This window comes from Staurois parvus, unplaced genomic scaffold (assembly GCF_062004578.1).
Source record: "Staurois parvus isolate SC_StPar_1 unplaced genomic scaffold, SC_StPar_1.0 ptg000463l, whole genome shotgun sequence".
NCBI classification, from domain to species: domain Eukaryota; kingdom Metazoa; phylum Chordata; class Amphibia; order Anura; family Ranidae; genus Staurois; species Staurois parvus.
In genome coordinates this window covers 1,077,341-1,101,561 of record NW_028318259.1, presented here as the reverse complement: position 1 = coordinate 1,101,561, position 24,221 = coordinate 1,077,341, and the positions used below count along the sequence as shown (strand labels likewise).

Genomic DNA, 24,221 nt, shown 5'->3' with positions numbered 1-24,221 from the left:
TCTGTGTCCTGTGATGTACGAAAAAGAAAATGTCGGTAAAGGTGCAGCTGGTCACTGTACTGTGTACAAAGAAAAGTGCAATGCATCATTCCCTATCTCTTACCTGGGCTCTCCCTCCTCACCGTGATTCTCCTCCTCATCCTCACTACCACTGTATTCGTACTCGGTCTCATCTGTAACAGAAAGTAAAGCATAATGCAGGCCAAAAGAGCAAACAAAACACAGACATTACAGGCTCAGCTGTCATTTAGGATCCCAGAACATTGCAGTGATACGAAACTCCTACACAACTTAACCCAGCCTGTACAGAAAAACACGCACAGTACATAGAGGTAAGTGTGCTGCTTCTCTTACAATGTCCAGTCACAAGCTAGGGAAACTCCTGGACCAGCCTGTATTTCTTGAAGATACACTGTTGTTACATTGAGGCTTCAGTTTTGCCGCGACGCTAACGCTTCAGCGTGAACAGCACTGTGTGCTGCCATGTGCAGAATTTTCATAGGCGTTTGAGAAGTGTTAAAACACTTCCCAAACGCCTGCCGACAAAGTTAGTGTGAATGTAGCCTAAAAATGTGCGGCCTCCCGGTGTCTGGGCCTAGATGCCAAGCGGCCGCACATTTGTGTGCAATTTGGAAAAACATATGTGCTGAGAGCGTGCGCTCTGAGCACACATGTCCGGTACTCACGGAAAGGTTCCAATCTCCTCTTTCGATCGGGACCTTTCCCGATCATGACCCTAAAACCCCACCCTGCCTCCCGGCTTCTGAAACCCTTAAAGGGCTGGAAGGCGCCAGCACCAAGGGGTTAAACAAACAAGGCACTGAAATATACATGTGCCAAAATTCTGCATCAGACATATCTGGATGAGTTGGGTGCCTGTCCCCCCTCTTACTGAACCACTGTGATATCACTGAAGTGATCCTGTAGCTCAAAAAGGACACACTAGTGACTAGGAACTGTGGGTACAACCACAGCAGGCACTGGGGAGACGCAGGCATCCAACACACCAAGAAATGTCACATGCTGAACATTCTAGCATCACATGCAGCTCTGCAAGAGAGTGAAGACTGGGTTCAGAGGCATTAGGGTGCATTCACACCTGCAAATGCACCCGACACCAGTCACAAACGAGACATCAAGTGGGGGTTCCCAATGATTGGCTGTGGAAGGCATCCCCATGCAGCAATCACATGCAAGTAACAGGAAGAAGGGCCAGCCGCACACCGGAGGATAGATGAATATAGTGTGTATTTATTGATCCATAGGACACACAAACCACCAGGACATGAATACAGAACTTGTTAACGTGTATCCTAAGTAGACATGCATTTTTTGTGTTTTTTTTTTTTTTTCCATGCATTTTTTTGCATATATTTATATTTTGATCATTTACTAATGTGGCTTCTTAGCCCATATCTTCTTGGGATATTTACTCACTTTTACCTGTGTTTGTGATTTTATTTTTCATTTGTAATTTTTTCATAATTATTTTTTCACAATTATTTATATCCATTTTTATGTTTTTGTTTTTTTTTGTTTATCTTTTTATTTTACTTCATTTTTCTTTTCTTCCTTTTTTGTTGTTCTTTGAGATCACTACTTTTGATACAATGGTTTTATACGTCTTGTTACAATGTATTAGTAGGCGTACTCTCAGGATTCAGGAGTGCCGATTAGGATGGGTGTTCTTTATTAACTAATACCTATATATAAGACGGCACTTTTGTTGTTTTCTTTGTTATGATTAAGCAGGAGATCATGTGAAACTAGTTAACAAGTCCGGTATTCATGTCCTGGTGTTTTGTGTGTCCTATGGATCAATAAATACACACTATATTCATCTATCCTCCGGTGTGCGGCTGACCCTTCTTCCTGTTGCATCGTGTGTGGTGGCGAGCCAGAGCCTGCACCTGTCGTGGATTGATCTGGATTGTTTGCCTGAGCGGTATACCTTTTGTTCTTTGGAATCACATGCAAGTGACTGACCCTGGGCGCAGACTGCTACCTATGTCCAGGGCTGTTCACACGCATGTGATCGCTGCATGATTGCTGGATTGTTTGCCTGAGCGGTATACCTTTTGTTCTTTGGAATCACATACAAGTGACTGACCCTGGACGCAGACTGCTGCCTATGTCTAGGGCTGATCACACGCATGTGATCGCTGCATGAGTGATTACCATGAGGGTGCCTGTGACCAACTGAAGGAGCCAACAGCCTCCCATTGCTTTCAATGGGGCTGCCTCCCACTTGCTAGGAACCCCTACTGGGGTTCAGACATGTAATCGATGCCAGGTGCACGCACCCTTAATGGTAAGTACTCTACATTTTCCAACAATGGATTTCTTTGAGCCTTTTTTGATGTAGCCTTAATGTCTTATTATAAAGGTAGTGTAGTCATGCGGGTGGTCTGCTAGTTCACCTCTGCACAAAAATAATAAATGCAAATTATTTTGCAGGTAAAAAAATGTGTATTTATTATTTTTGGCTGCAGGAGCCTGTAAAGCATTGCACCAGCGATCAGATTGTTGGTGCCATGCAGGTCTCCTGCAGATCTGTCAGTGTATCTGCTTGCCCCTATGGGATGTATGAGAAAGCAGATATACTGAAAGGAAAATTCAATGTACTACCACGGCGCTCCACAGCGCCATGGTAGTACATTGAGAACTTCAAGCCAACAGCCGCTAAGGCTGTCGGGACTTTTAATGCATTATTTTATAGATCTCTGTGAATGAAGGACACAGCCGTGTTTGCGGAGCACCGCACAGCTGCACTGTTTTCAAATCTAACAGCTAGTATGGGGGAACTTCTCCCCACCCGTACTTCTGTCACAGAGAGGAGGGAGCAGCGGGTGGCATTGGGAACATGTTACATCCGAAAAATGAGTGGAACATGTAACATGTTTCCATAGGTAAACTTATCCTACAGGCACTCCTGGCTAAGACAAATGGTGTTATAACAAGGGAATATGACTGACCACCCCCTTCTTAGATTTGTGGCCGCCCCTTAATGGCCGCAGACACACCTTTCTCACCGCGTTTCTTCCTGGAACGGTCGATGTGATCCTTCAGCTGGATCCTGACCTGCCTCTCGGTCGGCTGGTCCCTGATGAATGGATACTTCAGCAGTTGCTCAGTTGGTGGTCGGTTCATGTAGTTCTTGATGAGACAAGTGTCAATGAATTCGATAAATTTTTTCGACCTTCAGAGACAGAAATGAGAGTAATTTAATGTGTGACCGGCCCAGAAAGATAAGCAGTCTACAGGACACAGTAAGGAATTTTACACAAGTTCCCATGGAGAACAGATTCTTGACCAATGTTATCTGACAACTGAACTCCAGCTAGGGACCCAACCACAACAAATACGCTCTGGACCCCCCTAGCGAATCACCCTGGTAATTAAATATAAAAAACCTGCTCTAAATGGCCCAAGTACTCCCCTGAATCTGCGGCCATGTGACATGTTGGGTCCAGAGTCTCCTCCCTTCTGGATTGCAGGGTGGAACGGTCACTTTTCTAGTGTCCACCTCACTATCTCCAGTAGCAGCATGGTGGCAACACAAAAAGGGGGGGGGGGTGTGATGAAAAGACCGATTGGCTGGGCATTACATGACGACAAATGTAGGCAGGTTACAGAAGCTACATTTTTTTTTTTTTTAAGTGAATGGGTGCAGGTGAAGTGGGCAGGCATCCAATTTTTCCAGGAGTTGAGCCTTGAAGGGATACTACCCCCTTCAAACACTAAATTGTAATGTACAGCGCTGAGCGAACTGTTGGCGCTTTATAAATATATATATATATATATATATATATATATATATATATATATAAATCCTGTATAATAATAAATATATAAATCCTGTATAACAATAATAATAATATTTTTTATATACAGGTGTTTATAGGGAGCTTGCTTATTTCCATTTGTCCACAAGATGGGGCTATAAAAGAGATCTCCCATCTAGAAGTGTAAAAATGTATTTCACAGATGAGGGAAGGATTTCACCACTAGATGGTGCTATACATAGAATAGGCTTTTTATTTATTAACCCCTCACCGTCCAGAGGATTTCCCCCCTTCCTGACCAGGCCATTTTTTGCGATAAGGCACTGCGTTAGTTTAGCTTTCAATTGCGCGGTCATGCAACATTGCACCCAAATAAAATGTATGTACTTTTATCCCCCAGAAATAGAGCTTTCTTTTGGTGGTATTTGATCACCTGTGCGGTTTTTATTGTTCACGCTATAAATACAAAAAGACCGACAATTTTGAGAAAAAAATATATATATTTTTGACTTTTTGCTATTAAACATGTCCAGTAAAAATATTTTAACAATCAAATTTCTTCATAAATTTAGGCCAAAATGTATTCTGCTCCGTGTCTGCTAAAAAGAAAATCCCAATACGTGTAACTTAATTGGTTTACGTGAAAGTTTTACCTTTTACAATGGCGGTATAGATACTGGACTTTTTTTTTTTTTTTTTACTAGCAATGACGGCGATCAGCGACTTATAGCGGGATTGCGGCGGGCATTCTGACACTGGGGGAGAACTGATTTGGTGGCACTGACATCCCCAGTGACACCAATACAGTGATCAGTGCTAATAAAAAGCACTGACACTGTACTAATGGCACTGGGCAGGAAGGGGCTAACATGTGGGGGGGATCAAGTTAAATTATTACATAAAACATTATCGTCTTACATTATTGCCACTAATAGATATCCAGTATCTCCCAGAAGTGAGTCCACCCCTCACATTTCTGTAAATATTTGATTCTCTCTTTTCATGTGACAACACTGAAGAAATGACACTTTGCTACAATGTGACGTAGTCAGTGTACAGTTTGTATAACATGGAAATTTGCTGTCCCCTCAAAATAACTCAACACACCGCAATTAATGTCTAAACCGCTGGCAACAAAAGTGAGTCCACCCCTAAGTCACAAGGTCCAGAGAATTCTTTGCCATGAGGTGCCATGTTGAACTTCCAGTGACCAGTATGAGAGAGTGAGAGCGATAACACCAACAGTGAGTCCACCCCTAAGTGACAAGATCCAAATTGGGCCCAATGAGCCATTTTCCCTCCCTGGTGTCATGTGACTCGTTAGTGTTACAAGGTCTCAGGTGTGAATGTAGAGCAGGTGGGTTACATTTGGTGTTATCGCTCTCACTCTCTCATACTGGTCACTGGAAGTTCAACATGGCACCTCATGGCAAAGAATTCTCTGGACCTTGTCACTTAGCGGTGGACTCACTTTTGTTGCCAGCGGTTTAGACATTAATGGCGGTGTGTTGAGTTATTTTGAGGGGACAGCAAATTTACATGTTATACAAGCTGTACACTGACTACGTCACATTGTAGCAAAGTGTCATTTCTTCAGTGTTGTCACATGAAAAGAGAGAATCAAATATTTACAGAAATGTGAGGGGTGGACTCACTTCTGGGAGATATTGTACCTTGTTTTAGACCAGTTTTGTCATCACTGGGTCCCTGAGCTTTTCTATGCAATGCAGACAAATAATGGCTGGTGGGAGGAGATAGCAGGATGCTTTAGATCCCCGAAAACATCCCAGCACCCTGACCCAGTGATGCAAGCATTTGGGTGGCTCTGGGAATGAGTTATACACATATCAAAATGCCTTGATGGGTGGATGATATTTGTATACAGACCACCCTAGGAAATATCCACACGTGACGCTGAGCCTCCATGACTGAAAGATCTGAAATCCACTGAAGGAAAGGGGAGGGCCAAGAATAGTCAGGCCGGGAAGGAAAGGCTAGATGATGCTGAATGTCTTACAGCCAGGAGCGGGCTCTATGTCTCTTGCTGCAGTTTCCAATGTACACTGTGAGAAGTTCATAGTGTGCAGTGAAAGCAGAACAAACAATTCCAGTACAGGAGAGGAGCCTCTACAACGTTTCAAGAAGTGACGGCTGGAGTTCAGCCTGGTGTAGATGGACAACACTCAACATCTTGTAGATTGAGCGGTGTCAGCCCTGCCCGGCTGCCATTTACTAAGGAACCTGTTGTAGTCCCAAGATAAGAACTAGAAGGGCTGATTAGTCTCTGCGATAACACAAGAACTATGCACAGGTTAGTTCTGAATTTGTAACCCAAACAACACGTATTATTCTGCATTATTGAGAGATAACAGAATGCGTTTAAAAAGTGTTACTAAACCCACAACAGTACAATCAGTCTGTAGATGCAGGAAAGCATGCTTGTTATACTCACTGCGGAACCTAAGGGGTTAATCCTCTGCATTGTGTAAAATGGCTGATTGATCCCTTCTTCTCTGATCCTCCTCTTACTTAAATGTCCACACTGATAAAACAGACTGAACCCGTAGCCATTCTGAACATGCTCGGTTTAGTGCGTATTACTAGAGAGGTTTTTTTTTTCTTGGGAGAGCGCATGTGAACAGCACAGGGCCAATCAGCACTGTCCAGACAGAGGTCAGGGGTCCTGCATACATCTAGAGCAGAAAAAAATCTCCTCCTACAAGCTTTAACCAGTGCTTGGGTGAAGTCACAAGACTGCTCTAACTGCTGATGATAAAAAGGTATTTAGCAGTTTAAATTTACTAAAATAATTGCATTTCCATGTTGTGTGTATTGTGGGAGACCAGATATAGTGAATGCAGGGTCCGGGGAGAGCGGATATAGTGAACGCAGGGTCCGGGGAGAGCGGATATAGTGAACGCAGGGTCCGGGGAGACCAGATATAGTAAACGCAGGGTCCGGGGAGACCAGATATAGTAAATGCAGGGTCCGGGGAGACCAGATATAGTGAATGCGGGGTCCGGGGAGAGCGGATATAGTGAATGCAGGGTTCGGGGAGAGCGGATATAGTGAATGCGGGGTCCGGGGAGACCGGATATAGTGAATGCAGGGTCCGGGGAGACCAGATATCGTGAATGCAGGGTCCGGGGAGACCAGATATAGTGAATGCAGGGTCAAGGGGAGACCTGATATAGTGAATGCAGGGTCTGGGGAGACCAGATATCGTGAATGCAGGGTCCGGGGAGACCAGATATAGTGAATGCAGGGTCTGGGGAGACCAGATATAGTGAATGCAGGGTCCGGGGAGACCAGATATAGTGAATGCAGGGTCCGGGGAGACCAGATATAGTGAATGCAGGGTCCGGGGAGACCAGATATAGTGAATGCAGGGTCCAGGGGAGACCTGATATAGTGAATGCAGGGTCTGGGGAGACCAGATATAGTGAATGCAGGGTCCAGGGGAGACCGGATATAGTGAATGCAGGGTCCGAGGAGACCAGATATAGTGAATGCAGGGTCCGGGGAGACCGGATATAGTGAATGCAGGGTCCGGGAAGAGCGGATATAGTGAATGCAGGGTCCGAGGAGACCAGATATAGTGAATGCGGGGTCCGGGGAGCCCAGATATAGTGAATGCAGGGTCTGGGGAGACCAGATATAGTGAATGCAGGGTCCGGGGAGACCAGATATAGTGAATGCGGGGTCCGGGGAGACCAGATATAGTGAATGCGGGGTCCGGGGAGACCAGATATAGTGAATGCGGGGTCCAGGGACAGCGGATATAGTGAATGCAGGGTCCAGGGACAGCGGATATAGTGAATGCAGGGTCCGGGGTGTATTAACACTTTAAGGGTTTGTTTAAAAGATCAAAAAGAAGAGTAGCCAATTGTTAGGCTTTACATACACTTCAAAAACCAACAAAGCTTACGTAGGCAGTCCTGGCTTTGGGTTTGTTGGTAATCGTTACCCAAAATATTATCATCAATTGGTAATCCAGTACTATTTTAATTGCTGATCCTATTATAACCCTTCAATGTGGCTGCAACTAGAATGTTTGTGTTGTGATCATCGTGGAAGTCAGACTTACCATTTCTTGGATTTCAGTTTTGGAGGTGGATTTCTGGGGATGAGGAACAAGGCCCGCATCGGGTGCATGTCACACAGGGCTAGAGGAGGAGAAAGCAAAAAATAAAATATAAAAGTAAGACAAAAGCTGTCCAAACTATAGGCAAGGTGTAAATCCCATACACTGTAATAATAATAGTATGGATTGCACAGTCTAACAGGTTTCCTGTCTCTCCTCAGTGTGCCGAAGAGGACATTTACGGCAGGCTCGGCTCGTACAGGCACAATCACATACATACCTCCCAGAAGTGAGTCCGCCCCTCACATTTTTGTAAATATTTTATTCTTTTCATGTGACAACACTGAAGAAATGACACTTTGCTACAATGTGACGTAGTCAGTGTTCAGTTTGTATAACATGGAAATTTGCTGTCCCCTCAAAATAACTCAACACACCGCCATTAATGTCTAAACCGCGGCAACAAAAGTGAGTCCACCCCTAAGTGACAAGGTCCAAATTGGGCCCAGTTAGCCATTTTCCCTCCCCGGTGTCATGTGACTCCTTAGTGTTACAAGGTCTCAGGTGTGAATGGGGAGCAGGTGGGTTACATTTGGGGTTATCGCTCTCAGTCTCTCATACTGGTCACTGGAAGTTTAACATGACACCTCATGGCAAAGAACTCTCTGAGGATCTGAAAAAAAGAATTGTTGCTCTACATAAAGATGGCCTAGGCTATAAGAAGATTGGCAAGACCCTGAACCTGAGCTGCAGCACGGTGGCCAAGCCCATACAGCGGTTTAACAGGAGAGGTTCCACTCAGAACAGGCCTCGCCATGGTCGACCCAAGAAGTTGAGTGCACGTGCTCAGCGTCATATCCAGAGGTGGTCTTTGGGAAATAGACATATGAGTTCTGCCAGCATTGCCGCAGAGGTTGAAGGGGTCGGGGGTCAGCCTGTCAGTGCTCAGACCATACGCCGCACACTGCATCAAATTGGTCTGCATGGCTGTCGTCCCAGAAGGAGGCCTCTTCTAAAGATGATGACCAAGAAAGTCCGCAAACAGTTTGCTGAAGACAAGAAGACTAAGGACACGGATTACTGGAACCATGTCCTGTGGTCTGATGACACCAAGATGAACTAATTTGGTTCAGATGGTGTCAAGCGTGTGGCGGCAACCAGGTGACGAGTACAAAGACAAGTGTGTCTTGCCTACAGTCAAGCATGGTGGTGGGAGTGTCATGGTCTGGGGCTGCATGAGTGCTGCCAGCACTGGGGAGCTACAGTTCATTGAGGGAACCATAAATGCCAACATGTACTGTGACATACTGAAGCAGAGCATGATCCCCTCCCTTCAGAGACTGGGCCACAGGGCAGTATTCCAACATAACGACCCCAAACACACCTCCAAGACCACCACTGCCTTGCTAAAGAAGCTGAGAGTAAAGGTGATGGACTGGCCAAGCATGTCTCCAGACCTAAACCCTACTGAGCATCTGTGGGGCATCCTCAAACGGAAGGTGGAGGAGCGCAAGGTCTCTAACATCCACCAGCTCCGTGATGACGTCATGGAGGAGTGGAAGAGGACTCCAGTGGCAACCTGTGAAGCTCTGGTGACCTCCATGCCCAAGAGGGTTAAGGCAGTGCTGGAAAATAATGGTGGTCACACAAAATATACACTTTGGGCCCAATTTGGACCTTGTCACTTAGGGGTGGACTCACTTTTGTTGCCAGCGGTTTAGACATTAATGGCGGTGTGTTGAGTTATTTTGAGGGGGCAGCAAATTTACATGTTATACAAGCTGTACACTGACTACGTCACATTGTAGCAAAGTGTAATTTCTTCAGTGTTGTCACATGAAAAGAGAGAATCAAATATTTACAAAAATGTGAGGGGCGGACTCCCTTCTGGGAGATACTGTACATGTACGTCGCAGCTTTCTTTTGAGTCCACTCATGCATGTGCATGCAGACCCAGAAGATTGTGCTTACATTCGCTGCAGCGCACACGGATTAGCTGGTCCTGGCCAATGATTTATGGCTGGGACCCGTTGATCGACTGAGAAAATGACAGAAAAGAGCCCAGTGTTGGTAAACAACACAGGGCTCTACAGACAGCATGGATGTGCCAGTTTTTTTTCTAAAAACAGCACACAGTACACACTAAACATTGTTAGGCACACATTTAACCCCCTTGATCACTCTAGATCAGTGGTCTCCAAACTGCGGCCTGGGGGCCAGATGTGGCCCTTTGCTTGCCTTTATCCAGCCCTCGGGGCACTTTTCCTTCCACTGATACAGAACACTATTCCTTTCCTCCCATCAACAATGAGGCATAATTACTGCTACTGACGTCAACAATGAGGCACTATTTCCCCCACTGACACCAATAATGGGGCACTATTCCTGCCACTGACAGCAACAATAGGACTCTATTCCTCCCACTGACACCAATGATGGGACACTATTCCTCCCACTGATACCAATGATGGGGCACTATTCCTCCCACTGACACCAATGATGGGGCACTATTCCTCCCACTGACACCAATGATGGGACATTATTCCTCCCACTGATACCAATGATGGGGCACTATTCCTCCCACTGACACCAATGATGGAGCACTATTCCTCCCACTGATACCAATGATGGGGCACTATTCCTCCCACTGATACCAATGATGGGGCACTATTCCTCCCACTGACACCAATGATGGGGCACTATTCCTCCCACTGATACCAATGATGGAACACTATTCCCCCCACTGATACCAATGATGGGGCACTATTCCTCCCACTGATACCAATGATGGGGCACTATTCCTCCCACTGACACCAATGATGGGGCACTATTCCTCCCACTGACACCAATGATGGGGTACTATTCCTACCACTGACACCAATGATGGGGCACTATTCCTCCCACTGACACCAATGATGGGGCACTATTCCTCCCACTGATACCAATGATAGGGCACTATTCCTCCCACTGATACCAATGATAGGGCACTATTCCTCCCACTGATACTAATGATGGGGCACTATTCCTCCCACTGATACCAATGATGGGGCACTATTCCTCCCACTGATACTAATGATGGGGCACTATTCCTCCCACTGACACCAATGATGGGGCACTATTCCTCCCACTGACACCAATGATGGGGCACCCTTCCCTCTACCAACACCAATAGTGGGGTACTATTTCTCCAACTGACACAACTGGGCACTATTCCTCCTGACACCAACAGTTGGGCACTATACCCCCACTTACAAAAATGAAGGGGTGCTATTCTTCCCTCTAATACCAAAGATGTGTTGTTTACTCCCACTGATGCTGGGACAATTTCAACTCCCACTGGCCACAGTCCGGCCCCCCCAAAAGTCTGATGAACAGTAAACTGGCCCTATGTTTAGAAAGTTTGGAGACCCCTGCTCTAGATGTTAACCTCTTCCCAGTCAATATCATTATTACTGTGGAAAAGTGTATAACATTATCACCGATCACTATATTAAGTGTCACTGGAAATATCAGCGGCAGTTAGTTCCCCCAGTGTCAGATTGCCCGCCGCATTATCACAGCCGCTGATCACTGCCATTACTTGTATAAGAAATAATTAAATAAAAATTCCAGTATACATCCCTTAGTTTGTAGACGCTAAAACTGTCACACAAACCAATCAATATACACTTACAGGATTTTTTTTTTTTTTTTTACCAAAGACATGTAGCAGAATACTTTTTCATAAATTTAAGAAGAAAGGTGTCATATATATATATATATATATATATATACACATACATACACACACACACGCACATACACACATATATATACAGTCAGGTCCATAAATATTGGGACATCGACACAATTCTAACATTTTTGGCTCTATACACCACCACAATGGATTTGAAATGAAACGAACAAGATGTGCTTTAACTGCAGACTGTCAGCTTTAATTTGAGGGTATTTACATCCAAATCAGGTGAACGGTGTAGGTTTTACAACAGTTTGCATATGTGCCTCCCACTTATTAAGGGACCAAAAGTAATGGGACAATTGGCTTCTCAGCTGTTCCATGGCCAGGTGTGTGTTATTCCCTCATTATCCCAATTACAATGAGCAGATAAAAGGTCCAGAGTTCATTTCAAGTGTGCTATTTGCATTTGGAATCTGTTGCTGTCAACTCTCAAGATGAGATCCAAAGAGCTGTCACTATCAGTGAAGCAAGCCATCGTTAGGCTGAAAAAACAAAACAAACCCATCAGAGAGATAGCAAAAACATTAGGCTTGGCCAAAACAACTGTTTGGAACATTCTTAAAAAGAAGGAACGCACCGGTGAGCTCAGCAACACCAAAAGACCCGGAAGACCACGGAAAACAACTGTGGTGGATGACCGAAGAATTCTTTCCCTGGTGAAGAAAACACCCTTCACAACAGTTGGCCAGATCAAGAACACTCTCCAGGAGGTAGGTGTATGTGTGTCAAAGTCAACAATCAAGAGAAGACCTCACCAGAGTGAATACAGAGGGTTCACCACAAGATGTAAACCATTGGTGAGCATCAAAAACAGGAAGGCCAGATTAGAGTTTGCCAAACGACATGTAAAAAAGCCTTCACAGTTCTGGAACAACATCCTATGGACAGATGAGACCAAGATCAACTTGTACCAGAGTGATGGGAAGAGAAGAGTATGGAGGAGGAAAGGAACTGCTCATGATCCTAAGCATACCACCTCATCAGTGAAGCATGGTGGTGGTAGTGTCATGGCGTGGGCATGTATGGCTGCCAATGGAACTGGTTCTCTTGTATTTATTGATGATGTGACTGCTGACAAAAGCAGCCGGATGAATTCTGAAGTGTTTCGGGAATATTATCTGCTCATATTCAGCCAAATGCTTCACAACTCATTGGACGCTTCACAGTGCAGATGGACAATGACCCAAAGCATACTGCAAAAGCAACCAAAGAGTTTTTTAAGGGAAAGAAGTGGAATGTTATGCAATGGCCAAGTCAATCACCTGACCTGAATCCGATTGAGCATTTCACTTGCTGAAGACAAAACTGAAGGGAAAATGCCTCAAGAACAAGCAGGAACTGAAGACAGTTGCAGTAGAGGCCTGGCAGAGCATCACCAGGGATGAAACCCAGCGTCTGGTGATGTCTATGCGTTCCAGACTTCAGGCTGTAATTGACTGCAAAGGATTTGCAACCAAGTATTAAAAAGTGAAAGTTTGATTTATGATTATTATTCTGTCCCATTACTTTTGGTCCCTTAATAAGTGGGAGGCACATATGCAAACTGTTGTAATTCCTACACCGTTCACCTGATTTGGATGTAAATACCCTCAAATTAAAGCTGACAGTCTGCAGTTAAAGCACATCTTGTTCGTTTCATTTCAAATCCATTGTGGTGGTGTATAGAGCCAAAAATGTTAGAATTGTGTTGATGTCCCAATATTTATGGACCTGACTGTATATATATATATATATATATATATATATATATATATATATATATATATATATATATATACACATACACACACACACATACATATGGGTGTGTATATTTTTAATTTTTTATTATAATTGTATATTTAGCAGAAAGCAGAAGATATTGTTTGTTATTTTCTTCAAAATTGTGGGTCTTTTTTTTGTTTACATCTCAAAAAATAAACAACCCATTGGTAATCAAATACCACAGAAAGAAAGCTCCATTTGTGTGAAAAAAAATTATGTTTTGTTGCATGATCGCACAATTACCAGTTAAAGCAGTCAACTGCTAAAAATGCAAACAAAACAATGGCCTGTCATGAAGGGCGTAAACTTTTCTAGAGCTCAAGTGGATACACAGGTGAAAGGTATACCCCTGCTCTATGAGCATCTGGTCCTATTAGGGCGGGGCTTAGCTCCTGGTACACTTTCCAATGAAAGGTCCTTTTCACCTCTTCTTCAGGCTTATGATGACATCCGCACTGCTCTGTATTTCATTACACGGAGTGCAGGCACTGTGATAACTCCGCCTCAGGGGCGGGTTCATAACACCTTGCACTCACAGTATGTTCTCAGCCCACACTGGGCATCATTCAACACGGAAGACTGGTGCTGAAATGATTGCAGGGGACCGATCCAGAATGGAGGCTAGTATTGCAAGCAGAACTGGTTTTCCTTTACCTACTGCTGGGAGATGATTAAAAACAAATTGTGAAGTTTAGTCTGTGTATATGCCTAGGCTGAGATGGCTTAGGTGATGAGCGCAGAAATCATGAGAATACGGGAAAACCAAAAATAATAATATAATTGCCTTTTATGGGCGTAAAAATCTTGAATTTGCTGTCTAAAGAACTTCACAATAAAAAAATCCAACTAAGCAAGTTCCCAGCACCATGTACCTTGTGCAGAACAGAGTCAGTCATGCTTGATTAAGCCATCATTTCAATAACTTTGTTTTTCTGTGCTTCAGCCTGATGTTTTTTTTTTTTAAAGCATTTTAAACATTACTTGCAGGGTTTGTCTTTTCTGTGAACAATTTTTATTTACATGCAATGTGCCTTGAATGTGCTAGGGAACTCGCCCACACCAGGAGTCAATTCCCTAGCGCAACCACATAAAAGTGTCTGTGCTGGCCAAGCTCCTTTGCTCTCCCCTCTCTCCATAGCTTTTGATGTCCTGTAGTTTCTGGGGAAAAGTGAAGGGGAATACTATAGAGCAGTGGTTTCCAAAAGTGTGGCCCTTTGCTTTGGGCAATAATACTCCTACTGACACGAGACACTGTTTTTCCAACTGACACCAACAATGGGGCACCATTTCTCCCACTGACACTAATAATGGCGCAATATTCCTCCCCCCCCCCAATACCAAATGTGATGATGTCTACCTTGATGCCAGGAAAATTTCCACTCCTGTTGGCCACAGTCCCGGCCACCAAAAGAATGAAAGACAAACTGGTCCTTGTTTGGAGACCTCTGCTATAGAGTGTTGTAATGGAACCGACCCCAGACTGCACTTGGGTACTTCCGTTAGAATACCGCTTCCCCGTCCGAACACCGACCACAGACACCACCGCTGACCATACAAAACTAGACAACACCAGTCTTGAAGTAATCAAGAAAGTAGACTAGTTTATTTTAACACAGATACAAGATATATACACTCAGGGGACAGCCCCCCCTCCCTGTGTAATGACACAGGGCGGGGCAATCTACATTTAGTAACAAGAGACACACAGGTATTCAAACTTCACACCAGCAGACAGTCCCATCAGGAGGGAGGGCTGCTGGAGACCCCACTAAGCTAATACACATAAACACATACATCCCATAATAGTTTGCTCCCAAGCAAGAAACACAATAGAACAATGGGAAGCAACCACATGGCATTAAACAATCCACAACCCCCACCCCACCTATACATGTCTACACATTAGGACAGATTGCCCTGCACCCCTAACAGGCACAGGGTGACTTACACATAAGAGAGATATGGGGAGCCGAGACGGGTCTCCCCACCTCTCCAAAGTGAGCTGTGTTCCATGGGCCCCCCACCTAAAGTGACTCCCGTGACAAGTGTCACTTGAGCGAGAGCTCCAGGTCTGCTTGAGCTGCTGACATCACATCCAAGATGACAACACCTAGCAGCAGCCTTGGGGCATTTAGATGTCTACACAAGGGAGGCTTTTACAGGTAAATAACATACATTAAAAGCACCTATAGTCATAAAAAGGAACATTGCTGTCAAAATGAATGGTGGGGCCACAGGGTCTCTTTAAACACCTTAGTTGTCGTTTTGTATCCAGAATAGTAAAAAAAAAAAAAGAAAGAAAGAAACAGATATAACCAGTTCAGTGGTTCTTGGATTATGAAGGAAATGACAGATATGGCTGTCAAATGCCACTAAAACGTCTTAATAATGAACCACACAGCACCTCGATGTACAACAAAGGGAGGCTTAGCAGAATCATATGACCCTCAATTAAGAGTAGTCAACCAGCACTTTTATATCAATCCAAGATATCCAGCTTTCCTCAAAACCGTGTGTAAAACGATGGCACTGCTGTGTTCTATCAGATCAATGAGCATATACACCCAGCTGGACATAGTATCATGAAAAAGGAAAAAGGCGGGCTCTCCATAGTGTAATCCGGAATAAAACACCAATTTAATGTGGTAAATGCACTTACAATGAAAAGATGACTCCTATAGTAAAAATGTCCAATAGACATCATAAAGTGAATTCCGTGACTCCAGTGGCTTGAAAACGAATGTATATTCCACTAACCAGAAAGCACAATATATTGCGCATTTGAGTAAATCAGACCACTCCTGGTCATCTGGATCTGGAAAGGTAACTCAGGGGATCATCTGGCACACATCAGCACGACAGGTAATCAACACATCGTTACTCTCCAGGCTCCAGGAATAAACATCCATCCAGCAGAGGGAACCGATCATAGGTATAGATTGGGAGTAATTGGAATCCACCTTAAGGGGCTCGCAATAAACGAGCCAGAGAAGAAATCTCTAATTTTGCAGTATTGTTATTAAGTATGGCAAAGATTTGACATATAAAAATAATGCACTCACATCTGGCATGTGAAACTGAAACAAGGATGGCCGCTGGCCTTCCTCGAAGCCTGTGCGGCGTGACGTCACTAGCTGGGCTCCCCCCTAACACGTTTCGTGCCCGTTTTCAAAGAGCCCTTCCAGTGTCGACTATTTTTTTTTTTTTAAAGCACTAGATCAATGCTTTTTTTTTTGATCCAATGCTTTACATTGCAGAGGAGAGATGTGGGTTCATATTGACCCCATATCTCTCCATAAAGAGGACCCGTCACCAATTATTTCTATCACAGGGGATGCATGCATTTCTTGCAGCCATTAAGAAATGCTGTGTGAGCTGTGATTGGTCACAGCTTGTCACATGGTACAAGGCTGTTGTAAATAGCCTTGTACCATGTGACCTCTGTGATCATTCACAGATTTCACACGTAGTAAGCAATGATGTCAGAAGTGACATCTTGCTTACTACTCTTCATGTGATCACTGATTGGCCAATCAATGATCACATGATCGGGACCTCACACAGAGGTCCCGTAGAACGATCATGTCCCACTGTGTCCGGAGGAGCACGCACAAGCAGGGAGCGGGGAAGCCGTTTATAAACGGCCACCCACTCCTGCACTGCTCCCGTCCGGCCATTTATATACATGGGCCGGACGGGAAGTGGTTAAACAGCAAACAAAACCAGGATGGCAAACCCTGTGTACCACTGAGACGTCATGCACACTGGACGTTATAAAAACGCCAGTAGCTTTAGCTGTAGAATGCCACATTAACACCACGAGTCTTGCCGCGTTTTTCAGCATTAGTGTTTTTAGCAAAACTACACTCCCACAAAGGCTTGAAAAAACTCAAATGCCAGATAGCCATGTTAACGGGCGGACTGACAACTCATGGGGCCCCCGGACAATAGGGGATCATGGGGCCCCTTTGTCCTTGCCCAAACTCAAAAAAGCCTATGAAAAAGGTACCAGGGGCATCTCATGGGGCCCCCTACTGACCCCAGGCCCTCGGGCAGTGCCCGAGTTTCCAAATGGTCAGTCTGCCCCTGCATGTTATGCCACGTTTTTCCGCTGGAAAAACTCCCCCTTCAATCGCAGTAGTTAGTTTTTATTTTTCCAGCCTAGAATTGCCCCTGCCATAAAACGCAGATAAAAGCCTGTGTGCATGGACACATAGGATAACATGCTGGGGAGTTTACTGGCTGTAGATAAAAAAGCGCCTGAAAATGTTCTCTAATGTCAATGATTCCATGTTCTGGTCTATCATGAATCTACGCACGATATTGACAATAGGTTCTTATGACCATAGTAACACAAAACCGGTTTATTTTTTGTCCTTCTAGATTCACATCCTCCTCTTCGTTCTATTAGTTGTTGTTTGGGGTCTGCCCCCTCATTCTTCTGTGTTCAACTTCCATGCCAAGTTTTTTTTTTTTTTTCCTTTCTTTTTGTCTGACTTACTAGTTATAAGGCTAGATGCTTGTAGAAAACTGTTGTATCGATACAACCCATGCTTTTGTCTATGTTTATGTTTTTCGATGCTCAATAAATCTTTATTGGAAAAAAAACAAAAAAAACGCCTGATGCCCAAAACAGCCGCTGTAAAAAAACAGCCAGTGTGCATGAGGCCTATAGTCCAGTCAACAATAGCAGCTACCATATTTCAATCCCTTGAAAGAAGCCTTCTTTTCTGCCTACTCCTGGCTATCAGAGATCATGTGGCGACATCACAGGGAAATCTTTCTGCAGACAGAGTACAGGATGACTGACTCCGAACTGAAAGTCATGAATTCATAACTCCAGGCACTGACTCAGCTGGGTGGCAGAACACTGCATTTACCACAAAAGTATACTTTAAATGTGGCTGTGCGCTAATGTGAGGCTTGCTTCACAGCTATGCGTTTTGCTTCGGTGACTGACTGCCAGCAGCTTGTGGCCATGCAGGAAGTACAAAAGGGACGGACTATTTATGTTTGGCCCTACAGCAGGGGAAGCAGAGATGAGCCTTTGATGCTTCAAATGTATTGAACTCTATAGGGAGCTGGCCTACCTCCATAATGGGGCACTATACCATCCACGCTGAAGTCAACAGGCAACTTACATCTGAGGCCAATGTGCCTGGGTAAAAAGGCAGACGAGCTCTCTGTAGTGTTCAATGAAGTCTATAAGCAGTACAAGCTCGGCTAGGCTTTCCCTTCAGCTAATGGGAGGCAGGCTTTGAACAACTGTAGTGCTGCCGGACTGCTGCGCTGAAAAATCCCTAATGGCGGTGAAAAAGGTACACTGGCCAGACAGCTTTTTACACAGGTGTAATACAAACGTCCGTATAGTTTGATTTATTACATATTATTGTTACTAGACAGGATTTAGATAGCGCCAAAAGTTTGTGCGGTCCTTTACAATATAAAAGAGAGATGGTAGAGTTGCAATACAATTCCAGACAAGGTGGTTAGGAGGACCCAGCTTGTGAGAGATTACAATAGAAAAAAATGTTGTTGGGTACAAACAGGAAAGGTTCCTCAGAAGATACCAGAGAAGGGATTGTAATGGTCGTGTGCAAAACTGTATGCGACATCCATTTTGTTTATGGCCGTCATGAGAAGGGGCCTAGCCACAGTGACCCCATACCCCCCCCCTGCCCAGCCACTTCTCATGGGAAGGGGCCTGGCCACAGTGACCTCATACACCCCCCCCCCGCCCAGCCACTTTTCATGCATGGGAAGGGGCCTGGCCACAGTGAGCTCATACACCCCCCCCCTGCCCAGCCACTTCTCATGGGAAGGGGCCTGGCCACAGTGACCTCATACACCCCCCCCCCCCTGCCCAGCCACTTTTCATACATGGGAAGGGGCCTGGCCACAGTGACCTCATACACCCCCACCCCCTGCCCAGCCACATCTCATGGGAAGGGGCCTGGCCACAGTGACCTCATAATTCCCCCCCCCCCCCGCCCAGCCACTGCTCATGGGAAGGTGGCCTGGCCACAGTGACCTCATACACCCCCCCGCCCAGCCACTTCTCATGCATGGGAAGGGGCCTGGCCACAGTGACCTCATACACCCCCACCCCCTGCTCAGCCACTTGTCATGGGAAGGGGCCTAGCCACAGTAACCTCATACACCCCCCCCCCCCCCCCGCCCAGCCACTGCTCATGGGAAGGGGCCTGGCCACAGTGACCCCATACACCACACCTGCCCAGCCACTTGTCATGGGAAGGGGCCTAGCCACAGTGACCCCATACACCCCCCCAGCCACTTGTCATGGGAAGGGGCCTAGCCACAGTGACCTCCCCCCACCCCCCACTTCATGCAATACACAGGCTGTTAGCCATGCCACAACCTCCCTATCAGATCCACGAGAGGGACATATGCACACCCCCTTACGTCTATTAGCTGAATCTACATCCACAAGTCCCTAACTCACATTCATACATACACATACTGGGGCCAATTTAGACAGGATCCAACTAACCTACCAGCATATCTTTGGAGTGTGGGTGGAAACTGGAGTACCCGGAGGAAGCCCACGCAGACACAGGGAGAACAAGCAAACTCCAGGCAGGTGGTGCCGTGGTTGGGATTCGAACCAATGACCCTAGTACTGCCAGGCGGAAGTGCTAACCATTTAGCCCACTATTCTCAGGGAGTGCAACTGAATTGGTAGCATTGTTGCCAGGCTCCCTGATTGGACAGAGAGCCTGGTAAAGGCAGTGGCGGGATGGGGTTACCCCTATTCGCTGCCTGTAAAACTGATAGCCGCTTGGATCACTTTTTCTAGAAAGAGAATCGCTGGCTGAAAAAATACATACTAGGATCATGACTATAGCTGCAGTCATGATCCTGGTATAACCACTTTAACTCATGGACGTGTATATATATACAGCCTACAGGCGGGAAGTGGTTAAACAGTATGACATCTGTTGAAAGGTTAATAGGTGCAGTGTGGCAAGGGGGCTTGTTGGACTTCTGTATTATATGAGTGAGGAGGTCCGACTCCCCAATGTACTGCTAGCACTGGGTACTTTAACTCATGCTGCAGTGAATCGTATTTAACCACTTTACATCCATCTGCCCTGTAGAAGTTTTAGAGTGTGTGTGTGTGTGTGAGTTTCCACCAGACGGGGGCGCGTGCAGATTGTCGGTCAGGGAGGAAGAACAGAGCTGTGCCTATGTTTACACAGGCAGAGTTCTGTTGTGACAGGGAGGAGTCATGGATCGTGTGTCTCTGCAGAGCTGAGAACACGATTCATCACTTCTCAAAGTAAAAGCACCACCTAGTGTACACCCAGCACATAGCTAGGTAAACACTTAATGCTTTGACCACTCCAGATGTGAACCCCTTCCCAACCAGTGTCATTAGTGCAGTGATTAGTGTATATTTGATCACTGTATTAGTGTCACTGGTTCCCACAAAGTGTCAATTAATGTAAAAATGTCCGCCACAATATAGCAGTGCCACTATAAGTTGCTGATCGCCACCATTACTAGTATAAAAACAAAAAAGAAAAGTATTCTAGTGTATGTACCACCGTTTGTAGACTCAATAACTTTTGCGCAAACTAATCAATATACAATTTTTGGGATTATTGTAGCAGAATACATTTTGGCCTAAATTTATGAAGAAATTTTATTTCATAAAACTTTTTATTGGATATGTTTATAGCAGAAAACATATTGTTTTGTTTTTTGTTTTTTTTTTCAAAATTGTCAGCAGAAGTGATCAAATACCACCAAAAGAAAGCTCCATTTGTGGGAAAAAAGGACATAAACTTCATCTGAGCGCAGCATTGCATGACCGCGTGCAATTGTCAGGTAAAAATAACGCATTACCGTATTGCAAAAAATGGCCTAGTCAGGAAAGGGGGGGGGGGGGGGGGGAGAGATAAAGCAAAAACACAAGTATAGGTATTACTGCCTGACTGCATTACAAAAATAAAGAAGGTTCAATTGGTTTTTAATTTTTTTATTTACTCATTACACATTTGCACTTAAAGTGTTTTGGCTGGAGGTCTGCTTTAACCACTAGCCTACAGGGCACTTTTACCCCCTTTGTGCCCAGGCCAATTTTCAGCTTTCAGCGCTCTCACATTTTGAATGACAACTGTGCGATCATGCTACATTGTACCCATATGAATTTTTATCATTTTTTTCACACAAATAGAGGTTTCTTTTGGTAGTATTAAATCGTCACTGGGTGTTTTATTTTTTTTCAATATAAACAAAAAATGCAAAAAATTGGGGAGGAAAAAAAAAAGTTTTTCTTTACGTCTATTATAAAATTTTGTAAACAGTGCCCTGATGATCAGTGCAGATGTCCTCTGTGACAGTTGCTGGTTATCAGCAGTACTTTCCTCATGCTGTGACAGCGTGAGGAAAGTGCAGCCGATAACCAACAACTGCATATACTTGGTGATCTGCTGTGTCATTGGACACAGCTGATCACGTGGTAAAAGGCAGCTGTGATTGGCCTTTTACCTCATCACGCGATCAGCTGTGTCCGTAGGGCACAGCGATCACAGACATCACAGGTGGACGCCGCAGGGGGCGAGTGGGAGGGCGCGTTCTGGAAGGACGTCATATGACAGCCTCCCAGAACTGGACAACCGTGTTGTAGCCGTCATTCGGCTAGAGCGTGGCTGGCAAGAGGTTAAATAGCCACAATATTTCACAGGCAAAACTAAATTCTACTGTAAAAGCTACTTACGTGGAGCCCCTTCTGCCATCTCAATAGCAGTGATTCCCAGGGACCAGATGTCACTCTGAAAAGAAATAAATACACAATGACAAACGTAAATGAAAATATTATACATTTTCTTTATATCATAAAAACTATAAAGAATTCTAAAATCCAGAAAATAAAAAAATTTACACCCTACTTTATATACATATAGAAGTGTTATAAATCTATTGTAAAATTTTACTTAAGTTTATTTTTTTTTCTTTAAAATAACAAACATCTTATAGTTACCTGCAAAGGTTTAGCACAGAGCAGCCCTGATTCTCCTCTTCTCAGGTCCCCCGCCGGGCCATCATGAACCCCAGTGAGAAGCCAGCCTGGGCCAGAGAGGTAAGTGTACTCATAGCCCCTTTTACTCCTTTTTTGTGGCCCCAGCTACTCCTCACCTACTTATCCCTACTCAGTGCTGGGTATAATTTTTCAGGTATATCTGTGGCCTATGTAGTGTCTAGGATGTGGACGGAGAAGGCCATTTATTCATCATCACGTGGAGCCAGCATGCCGATTTAGGCAGCATATATTGCTTGGGGAGGCACTAACCCTGGAACAAGCAGGCAGGTCTGGAGTCCCTACATCAATGGCTGCCTGCCTGCTGCTTCTGGGTCCTTGAATCCTAAGTTTTACCAAGGATCCTTTTAATGTTTGTAAAGTTTTTTAAATGCACTGTTTATATTTAATACATGTTATCCCAACCACAGCACCACCTGCCTGGAGTTTGCATGTTCTCCCTGTGTCTGCGTGGGTTTCCTCCAGGTACTCAGGTTTCCTCCTACACTCCAAAGACATGCTGGTAGGTTAAATGGCTCCTGTCCAAATTATCCCTAGTATGTGTATGTATGAATGTAAGTTAGGGACCTTAGATTGTACGCCCCTTGAGGGTTAGGGACCTTAGATTGTACGCCCCTTGAGGGTTAGGGACCTTAGATTGTACGCCCCTTGAGGGTTAGGGACCTTAGATTGTACGCCCCTTGAGGGTTAGGGACCTTAGATTGTACACCCCTTGAGGGTTAGGGACCTTAGATTGTACACCCCTTGAGGGTTAGGGACCTTAGATTGTACACCCCTTGAGGGTTAGGGACTGATGTGAATGTACAATATATATGTAAAGTGCTGCGTAAATTGACGGTGCTATACAAGTACCTGAAATAAATAAATAAAAAATAAATACCTGCTGAGCAGGGGCGGACTGACCATTCGGAAACTCGGGCGCTGCCCGAGGGCCCGGGGTCAGTAGGGGACCCCATGACATGCCCCTGGTACCTTTTTCATAGGCTTTTGAGGTTGTGCAAGGACACAGGGGCCCCATGATCCCCTATTGCCCAGGGGCCCCATGAGTTGTCAGTCCGCCCCTGCTGCTCAGTGTTATGTTTCGCACAGCGTAGCCCTGATTCTCCTCTTCTCAGGTACGCCACCCCTTTGTGAATGCCCCCATGGCATGCCGCTTGCTATGGGGGCACTCATGTGGGCTTGCATCTATTGACACAGACTTCAGGACTCGGCCACCACCCCCCCTCTCCCTTATTACTGTCTGTGATTGAGAGCCAATGACTCCTGCTGCGGTCTCTGAGCCAATGAGGAGGAAGAGAGCAGACAGAGTGCCTCTGTTCTCGTGCACTGTCCTGGAACAAGATCGGGCTCTGGTAAGTATAAGGCTGGGCAGGGGGTGGGGGACAGCATGCAGAAGGTTTTTTTTACCTTAATGTATAAAATGCATTAAGGTATAAAATCACCTTCTGCCATTAAAACAATTTAAAGATGAATTCCAGGCATGGTATATTTTTAACCAATATTTTTGGACCAACATAACTATGTATATACTAGATATAACATTTATAGGTAAAGCTGATCCAGGGAATATCCAATTGCCTCTCGGGGGATCAGGAAGGAATTTTTTTCCCTGAAGGAGCAAACTGGATCGTGCTTTGCTGGGTTTTTTGCCTCTCTCTGGATCAACTGTGGGTGTAGGATTTTAATCCCCTTTTTTTTTTTCAATGGTTGAACTGGATGGACTTTTGTTTGTTTTTAGCCAGACTATGTAACTATATACCATAACTATCCAATACACCTGGAAGT

The 24,221-nt window shown here is 44.9% G+C and overlaps 1 protein-coding gene across 4 annotated transcripts in view; it reads right to left on the bottom strand.

Annotated features, from left to right (window-relative positions):
* The window catches only part of MINK1 (misshapen like kinase 1), a 277,145-nt gene that overhangs the window by 95,311 nt on the left and 157,613 nt on the right, over positions 1-24,221 (bottom strand). For all 4 annotated transcript variants that reach the window (XM_089688956.1, XM_089688959.1, XM_089688957.1 and 1 more), the window contains exons 9-12: positions 22,116-22,170; positions 7,873-7,951; positions 3,024-3,199; positions 104-173 (exon numbers count right to left, since the gene is read on the bottom strand). In XM_089688956.1, coding sequence (XP_089545082.1) covers positions 104-173; positions 3,024-3,199; positions 7,873-7,951; positions 22,116-22,170 — 380 coding nt within the window. The remainder of the gene's footprint in view (positions 1-103; positions 174-3,023; positions 3,200-7,872; positions 7,952-22,115; positions 22,171-24,221) is intronic.